At 45.0% G+C, this 9,283-nt stretch overlaps 1 protein-coding gene across 2 annotated transcripts in view; it reads left to right on the top strand.

Annotated features, from left to right (window-relative positions):
* Positions 1 to 1,859: 1,859 nt before the first annotated feature.
* Positions 1,860 to 9,283, top strand: part of LOC122426455 (aldehyde oxidase 1) — a 70,299-nt gene continuing 62,875 nt past the window's right edge. Inside the window, exons 1-2 of one of the 2 annotated variants that reach the window (XM_043445403.1) lie at positions 1,860 to 2,158; positions 8,870 to 8,927. In XM_043445403.1, the coding sequence (XP_043301338.1) occupies positions 2,114 to 2,158; positions 8,870 to 8,927 (103 nt within the window). In that variant the 5' untranslated portion in view covers positions 1,860 to 2,113. The remainder of the gene's footprint in view (positions 2,159 to 8,869; positions 8,928 to 9,283) is intronic. The other variant, XM_043445402.1, reaches the window with a different exon arrangement.

Genomic DNA, 9,283 nt, shown 5'->3' with positions numbered 1-9,283 from the left:
ATAATATTGATGTGGTTGTTTTGAAATAGATCTAAGGACAAGATAAAGCAATTATGTCAAGGTTTTAGAATCATGATTTTTGGCATAAGCAAAAAAGAGATATACTTATAAAACCCAAGAAGTGAAAAAAATTGAATCTGAATTTAATCAAAGGCTTTAGACCCACAGACAAGATACTGGAAGTCAGGATGGAAAAACAACACCAGGGAGAAGCAACCAGCCATATTAAATATAGCATATTTGTTCCATAGGACAACTGACCGGGTTTCTTCTTCAACATGTTCAGTTCAGTCCGACTCTTTGCGAGCCCATGGACTGCAGCACGCCAGGCTTCCCTGTCCATCACCCACTCCCAGAGCTTGCTCAAAGTCATGTCCATTCAATCGGTGATGCCATCCAACCATTTCATCCTCTGTCATTCCTTCTCCTCCTGCCTTCAATCTTTCCCAGCATCAGGGTCTTTTCCAGTGAGTCAGTTCTTCCCATGAGGCAGCCCAAATATTGGAGATTCAGCTTCAGCATCAGTCGTTCCAATGAATATTTAAGACTGATTTCATTTAGGATGGACTGGTTGGATCTCCTTGCAGTCCAGGGGACTCACAAGAGTCTTCTCCAACATGGCGGTTCAAAAGCATTGACTCTTTGGCGCTCAGCTTTCTTTATGGGCCAGCTCTCCCATCCATACATAGACTACTGGAAAAAACCATAGCTTTAACTAGAGGGACGTTTGTTGGCAAAGTAACGTCTCTGCTTTTTTAATATGCTGTCTAGGTTGGTCATAGCGTTTCTTCCAAGGAGCAACCATCTTTTAATTTTGTGGCTGCAGTCACCATCTGCAGTGATTTTGGAGCCCAAGAAAATAACATGTTAATAGCATTAAAAAGGAGGAGTGGGTGAGGAGACTATTTTAGATTTAAAAAGGTTAAAGAGACAATAAGGACATTAAACGGGAAAAGGCATTTTTTTAAGACCCTGGTAAATTTAAAGATGTTAATATTCATTTTGTTATATGTTGGCATTTTGGCTTTGTAAGAAAAAAACATTTTAATGCATATTGAAGTATTTAGGGGTAAAATAATGTGTTTGAAATTGGGCTTTAAAATATTCCAGAAAAAATGTGGGAGTGTGGCAAAACGTTCAATGTTTTTAAAGCTCAGTGAGTCAGGTGTATGGGGATGCTAGTAGTATTTTATGTACAAAATTTTAGAAATTTTCACAATGAAATGTATATGTTTATATAAATGAGATAGCAAAATGCTCTAAGTATGTTAAAGAGAGTCTGGGAAAGAGCTTGCATCCATTTGAATTTTTAAAAGGTGTTATAGTGCAAATTTCAAAAATGTAAAAGTAGACCAGAAAGTTAAATTCTAAGTTGTGGACACAGGTGACTTTTATTTTTATGCTTTTCAGTATTTTCCAAGTTTTATTTTTGTAAAAGTCTTTCGAGATGGTTTACATCACTACTGACACTTACCAAATAAACGTTATGGTTATTTACTGGGCAAATTAAGAGTAATGATAAAACTTTAAAAATAGTTTATATCAAGGTAGCTCTTGATATTTTTTTTTTAAAGCTGCAATAATTATATCTAAAAGTGTGAGAGAAAGTTATAAAACCCTCTGTTGTCCTTAAGTTCCTCTCTTGCAAAGCCGGACTAAATGTGATAGTTTATCAGCTATTAAAAGTACAGACTGCGGCAGGCATGGTCTGCCTGCGGAGCGGCAGATACAAAAAAACCTCCTACCGTTCCCGGACTTCAAATCTAGCTGGAAAGCCATTAAAATGTACTACTGTCAGACGACCGAAGCGGCGTCACAGGACCTGCAGTACCTGCTAAGAGGCGGGGGAAGGCAGCACAAACGCCCGGCGCCTTGGGCGAGGAATTTAGGACCGCGCCCAAAGATCCCAGCCAATGGTCTCAGCCCGGAGGGAGCCGGGCGATGACGTTCTCGGATCGGGGGAAGAATTTTCCCCGCAGGGAGCTCCCGGAACTTTGCAACTAAAGTGGGACTTGAGCCCTCGAGGGTGGTTGCACTTTAGGCTGCTTCGACCCCGGTGCCGGCGACTCCTCCTGGGGACCTCCGGACCCTCGGACCCTCGGACCCCGCCACCATGGAAGGGGGCGCCGAGCTGCTCTTCTACGTGAACGGCCGCAAGGTGAGCGCACTCCCGCGCTGCCCGTCCTGTCCCGCCGGGTCTTCGGGTGCTGGGGCGCCGGGCCCTGGGCTGCACGCGGTTTGCTGCGCGTCCCACCTGCACCGTAGGAGCAGGGAAGAGAAACGTTTTCTAGGTCTGTCTGGATCTTTGGGCCCCCGCCTTCCTGATTTTCGTTTCCCCTCTCCTTCCTAGACGCAGGGGCTGATTCCCAAGCCCACCCCACCCCATCAACAGCAAGAGAAATGATTGTTCTTATTCAGCAGAGTCAGTACTCCCGAATCTTCCCCTTGTCAAACCCATCAGCAGACGGGAACGTCTTTTGTTAGGCCTCGGCTCTTGGGTCCGTTTGGGTAAACGGAGAGCAGTTTGGAGTCAGGACAGGGCCGCAGAGATGGATTCACCAAGACTTCTCATTCCCATCGTCTCCAGAGTTACAGCACTTGGCCGTGCTGAGCCCATGTCCGGCTCTGGGACTCCAGGGTCCTCACTGGGTCCCCTGCTGGCGCGGCGGCCATCCTCTCAGAAGCCAAGTTCGCTCCGTAGATCCCCGGGGGCAGTTCCAGCCGTAGCCCGAGGTTTGAAGGCAGCAAAGCCCCCAGAGAATCCTTTAAAAACACCCCCACGCACGAAGCCACAGACCGCTTACTCTTCATGTTGTCCCAGCACTTTGCAAGGGGGATGCCGGAGCAAGAAAGTGAAAGTGAAGTGAAGTGATAGAGGCTCAGTCGTGTCCGACTCTTTGCGATCCCATGGACTGTACAGTCCATGGAATTCTCCAGGCCAGAATACTGGAGTGGGTAGCCCTTCCCTTCTCCAGGAGATCTTCTCAACCCAGGGATCGAACCGGGGCCTCCTGCCGTGCAGTTGGATTCTTTACCAACAGAGCTCTCAGGGAAGCCCAAGAAGGTGAAAAGCCTTCCTTAAAAGCAAACAATGGGGCAAGGGCTGTGATATGATCCCTGTGTCTGAGTCAGGGAGAGCCTGACTTTCCCTGACTGACCCTGGGACTCACCAGGAAGCTGCTGCTGCTGCTAAGTCGCTTCAGTCATGTCCGACTCTGTGCGACCCCATAGACGTCAGCCCACCAGGCTCCCCCTTCCCTGGGATTCTCCAGGCAAGAACACTGGAGTGGGTTACCATTTCCTTCTCCAATGAGTGAAAGTGAAAAGTGAAAGTTAAGTCGCTCAGTGCTGTCCCACTGTTAGCCACCCCAGGACTGCAGCCCACCAGGCTCCTCCATCCATGGGACCCTCCAGGCAAGAGTACTGGAGCCGGGTGCCATTGCCTTCTCGGCACCAGGAAGCTAAGGAAAGTCAAATATCACGACCTCTCATTTGTGAGGCCTCTTCTAAAGCCCTGAGCTTAATTTTGAATTTGGATTTTGTATCATTTCTCTTAATGAGGATTTCCCCAAATCACGTAAATTCTAGGTCCTGTATAAAACTTTCCTCTGTACCTGCTGCCTGAGTTTCACACTGGATAAGATGAGTTTGTTTTTCCTGAACTTTCCTGAAGGCAGGCCATTAGGGTCTCCTCACAGGACTGCTGTGAGAGTGAACCATGATAAGGATTGGGGTGGGGGGTGAGTTTGAAGAGGTTTTATGGTGTCATTTTTTCTTCTTTTGCATAACTGAATGGTGCAGTAGACACAACTGTGGCCTTTTCATTTGGACAAACAAGGATTCAATTCCAGCTCTAACTCCTAGGGAGACACCATAACCTACCCTCAGTTCCTCTGCTAAAAGGAGATAGTACTACTTACTTCACAAATAATGGTAGTGAGTTTTTAATCCATTGATTTAAGGGCCTGCTCTATGCCAGTAGGGCCTTCCCAGGTGGCTCAGTGGTAAAGAATCCGCCTGCTAATGCAGGAGATGGGGATTCAGTTCCTGGGTAGTGGGAGATCCCCTGGAGGAGGAGATGGCGACCCACTCCAGTATTCTTGCCTGGGAAATCCCATGCACAGAGGAGGCTGGCGAGCTCCAGTCCCTAGGGTCGCAAAGAGTCAGACATGACTGAGCACCTACATGCACATGGTGGTGTTGAGTGTCCTCAGGGGACTCAGCAGAGCACATAAATGACCAAGTCCCTCTGGGGAGGCAGACGACAGGCATATAAATAAACGGAAATATGTCATGTCAAGCAGTGATAAATGCCAGGATGAAAAGCAAGGCAGAGTGGGGGGACAGAATGGATGTGAGCTAGTGCTTCAGGCAGGATGGATGTTTAAGACTGACCGGATGAGAGGCTGACATTTGGGTGGTCACCAGTATGAAGTGAGGAGCAGGCGTCTGAGGGAAAAGCACTCTACACCAAGGAAATGGAGGTGCAGAAATCCTCAGAGACAAGGATTTCTTCATGTTCAGGGGACAGCAAGGAGACTAAAGGGCCTGGAGATGTGGCCAGGGGCCAGATGACTCGGGCTTTTTAGGTGATGGTAAGGGTTTTGGTTAAAGGAGGAAATAGGTGTTTGAGTCTAGCTTCTTCTTCCCGTCCTCCCTCCCCTGCTCCCAAACAAACTGTAGTGGAATTTTTTAACATAACAGCTAATAATAGTTTGTACTCTATTGATTTTTAAAAATAAATAAGCTGGTTCTTATCTATGGGTTTGTTTTACCTATGGCCAAACATCCTATGATCCTTTGGAACGTGCCTATTAGAAATACTGATTTTGTTTTTGCAGTTGCCCTGTTAAAAGAAATTATGTCACCCTTTCTCTTTCCTGCCCCCCTCTCTTCCAAATTCTGTTAGGTTTGTGCCTCAATCCTGGCAAGCAAACCTGATTGCCACATGGATAGAATTAGAATAAAGTCCCTGAATCAGAGAGTGAGGGGCTGTTGATAAAAGAGGAAAAAGCCACCAGGAAGAGGGGTCATGAAGTCAAACATAACCTCTGGGATTAGAGTATTGCCCTTGAAAAGCAGCTTTGAAGCCAGTTAGGAGACTGAGTGATGTGACTGCCCTCTGCTCTGTGCTTTTTGTAGCATCCCCCCACGTCACTGGGTTCCCCCAGTGGCTCAGAAAGTAAAGAATCTGCCTACAAAGTGGGAGACCCAGGTTTGATCCCTATGCCAGCAAGATCTGGAGAAAGGAATGGCAACCCACTCCAGTATTCTTGCTTAGAGAGCTGCATAGACAGAGGAGCCTGGCAGGTGACAGTCCATGGGGTCCCAAAGAGTCAGACACTACTGAGTGACTTACACTTTCATTCCCAAGGGCAGGGGCTTAGGCTGAGTATGTTGATCAGAGACCTAGTTGCAGAGAGATTTCTGAAATCTTCACCTGTAGCCTCCAGAGTAGGTGACCCGGTTCACTTATCTGGAGTTGAAGGAGGAAGAGCCCATAAATAAATTATGCCCTAGATGCCACATCACAATGTATCTCAGGAACTGGAACAAGTTGTTCTATGAGACAATGAGGTGTAGAGATCAAATATGTGGGCTTTGGAACTAGTTAGGCATGGATTTGAATCCTGTACTCTCTGCTCTGACACTCAGCAGTTTTGTGGCCTCGAGCAAGTGTCCTCACTGGTCATCCCTTCCAACCTCTTTCCCAATTCCAAGGCTGTGATATCCCACAATACACACCATTTCTGCCCATTTTCCTCTTTTTGGCTTTCCTTTTTTCTGCTCTTTTCCCCTTTTTCCTTCCTCTTTCTGCCTCTGTCTTGTGTCTGGCAAGCGCCCCCCCCTCCCCCGCCCCGCCTCACAAGTCATGAGCCCTGCACAGAGGAACGCCATTTCTCAACTTTGTGTAATGTGAATTTGACATCTCCCAAAGAGCCAGTGGAGATACACAGGGACTCATGCTCCCCTTGTAACATGCAAGGTTTTGCTGAGACAAGAACATGCAATGACCTTGACCTGAGAGCTGGTATCATCTCTTCCAGCCAGAGTCAGTAAGGATAACTCCCTTCCTCATTGCCTCCCACCCCCCAGCCACCATCTGAATCCATCTGAATCCTGACCTCCCTGTTTCACTCCAAGACCTGCCAAGACAGGGTGCATGCCAGATCCCTGCCCCACTTCCCTCCTCCAAATGTGCCAATCACCAAATCAAGAAAAATAAACACATTTCAAGTCAGTAGTCCTTTGAGCCAGACTCCAATCTCTTGAGACAGCTCTTGGAACAAATATGCAAACAAGCAAAATCTGCTCTTCCATTAGTTCCTCATGAAAACACAAATATCTCTCAAGTCTAAAATGCTCTTCCTTCTTACCCAGATCCTACCTCTCCCTTAAAATTGGTCCTCTGTGGATTCACCATCATATGTATGAATTAGGATTAGTTTCAGCTGAAAATAACACAAACTCAAAACTAAGTAGTTTAAATAAGGTACAAGTCATTTTTACTTTTACATAAAGGATATCTGGAGAGAATTCTGGGCTGGTTCAGAAGCTTCATCTGAGATCCAAGTTGCTTCTCTCTCTTTCCCCTGTTGCCATTAATATGTTGCCTTAGGGTCTGAAGTAGCTGCTGGCATTCTAACTATTTCATCTTTATTCCAGGCATCAGGAAGGAAGGAAGCCTGCTAGGAGAGACAACTAAAAGTTTCTGCCACCATTATTGGCTCTTCTCCATTTTTCTTTCTTTTCTTTTTATTATGTCCCAACCTGTGAAATATCATCCCTCCCTCCTTAATGTTCTCATAGCAAATTATACACATCAAGTTATTCATTTAAATTAATTAACATTTATTGCATCCTTATCACATACCCCCAGCACCTAGTTCAGTGTTAGACATGAAGAATAGTGGATGGTGATTTCTCTTAGGATCAAGAGAGGCTTATGCATACACAAATAATTGTGATGTAGGGTAACAGGTTCTGTGAAAGATGTGTGAACATTGACCATGGGAGCACAGAGGAGGATGGCTGCTTGGAGCAGAGAGTGGAAGGCAAATGTTAGATGGTTGCACAGCCCACAGGAGAGAACATCTGAGCAGGGCTTCAAATGGCATACAAGATTCTCACAAAGAGAAGAGAGGAAGGACTTTCAGGGCACTGGGAATCCTATAAGCCAAAGATAAAAAAAGTCCCTTCACTACTAGGACCAGCCACTTCTGGTTACAGTTCATGTGACCAGAGTTCAAGGTGCATGGGTTGGGTGGCAGATGATGGAAAGTTTATCCAAGAAGTCTTATAGCTATGGGAAGGAGTTTGAATTTCTTCTCCTATTTCAGAAGCTGGTAGAAATTCACTGAAGACCCACTCAGTGTATTTCTTAAATATGCACGTTTTCTGGTTCTCTCTCCTGGAAATCCTGATCTGATAAGGGTTTCAATTTAGCAAGCACCCTGAGTGACTCAGGAATTCCCAGCACAGCAGCGTGGCAGCCAGGAGTCAATGTTGGATTTAGGCAGACACAGGAGATGAGCCGGTTTGGATTTTAGAGAAGTCACTCTGGTAGTGGGATAGAGGGTGGCATCCTGGGTACCAAGAATGCGGGCAGGAGACCTGTTAGGCAGCTGTTATCATTGTTCAGGCGGGAGGTAATAGAGTGGATTTCAGGGAGTGACAGGGGATGTGAAGGGTGTTTAGAGAATTGTTCTGGAAGTGTACATGGCCATGACTTGGTGATGCTGATTGTGGTGGGTTGAAGGAAGGGAAACAGAGAAAATGGCACAGGCTTTTTAAGCTTGACTGACCTAGGAGATGGTGGTCTATTAAACAAGTTCAGGAAAAGAAGGGAAGAAGTAAGTTTGGGAAAGAAAATATAGAATTCCATCTGAGGGCCAATTAAGTTGGGGATACCTGAGGGCACTTCACAGTTTTCTTGTATTGCAGCGTGTGTACACACACACACACACACACACACACAAATCATTTCATCCATATTATATTGCAGTTTCCTCTAGGGTACAGATCCAACCTTGGTAATTGGCACCTGCCTCACTTTGCCCGGCCTATGGCCACTTAGAATTGAGGGTTAGGATGCATCTATAGAATAAGATGCATTTCACCTACTTTCCAGTAGGGAAAATCGGTATAACATGGGTGAAGGATGAACTCTAGTTCTGAAATTGTGAAGAAAACCATGCTTCTATTTATGAATTTAAAAGAAATCCAAGTTTGCAGTTCAGAAAGGGAAAACATGATCACTTTGGAAAACATAGCCAATCATGACATAATCATGCCATCCATTAGATGCTGCTGTTTTAACTGCCATGCTGCTAGACTGCCCACACAAACTTGCTCCTTATGTGTGCCTTTGCTTGCACATATTTGTATCAATTGGCATATGCATTTTATCTTCTTTTGTCCTTAGATTTGGGAGGAATGGATGCTCATGATCTCTTTCTGGAAACTGTAATTCTTTGAATATGATAAACAAACAAGTCTTTAAAAGAGAAAAAGCCTGTATCAACTTCTCAGAGGTCCAGAAGACCTCCCCTACCTCTCTGTCTGCTATTTTCAGCTCTGCTGTTATCTTTTCCCTCACTTGCTTCAGACTGGAGAGAAGTCACTAGTGTTTTGTTACTAGACACAACCACTGCCTTAGAGAACAGCGATAGTTCAGGACCACGGACAGTAGCAATGTCGTGGTGGGGCTCAAGATTTAGACTATACGCTTAAGAGAGATGACTTATGCGAAGTTGAGAATATAAGAGTTAGTTAATATGAATCTTCATGAAATTAGCATGAGCCACCCATGTAAATATTCTAACTGTCCTAAATTTGTGTGTTAATCTCTTATTTTCTCTTGGTACAGGTGATAGAGAAAAATGTTGATCCTGAAACAATGTTATTGCCATATCTGAGGAAGAAGCGTATCCTTTGCTTTGAGTTGTGTATGTGTGTGTATGTGTATGTGTGTATAACCCTGGTATCTTCATCAAGTGATATTTTAAGTATCTTTTTAGAGCCACACTGAATCATATCCCCAACTTTGAGGAAGTCCTACACCTGAGTTTTGTGGACAGTGCACAGTTGTGCTTATCAGAGAATCAAGTTCTTTCTAATTTCTGTTTTGGCATTAAATATATTGGGTAAAATGGAGAATAGCAATAGGAATTAAAGCAACAGATGCTGACATAGCTTAATTTAGCATTCATTAGAATTAAGAGTCACAGTATTGCTCGTCTAACTTCAAGGACTAATCATCATGCCCATTAGAAAAAGAGAG

The sequence above is a fragment of the Cervus canadensis genome, chromosome 24, assembly GCF_019320065.1.
Source record: "Cervus canadensis isolate Bull #8, Minnesota chromosome 24, ASM1932006v1, whole genome shotgun sequence".
Classification (NCBI taxonomy): Eukaryota; Metazoa; Chordata; class Mammalia; order Artiodactyla; family Cervidae; genus Cervus; species Cervus canadensis.
The sequence above is the reverse complement of the archived record's forward strand: the minus strand, read 5'-3'. Positions and strand labels throughout refer to the sequence as shown.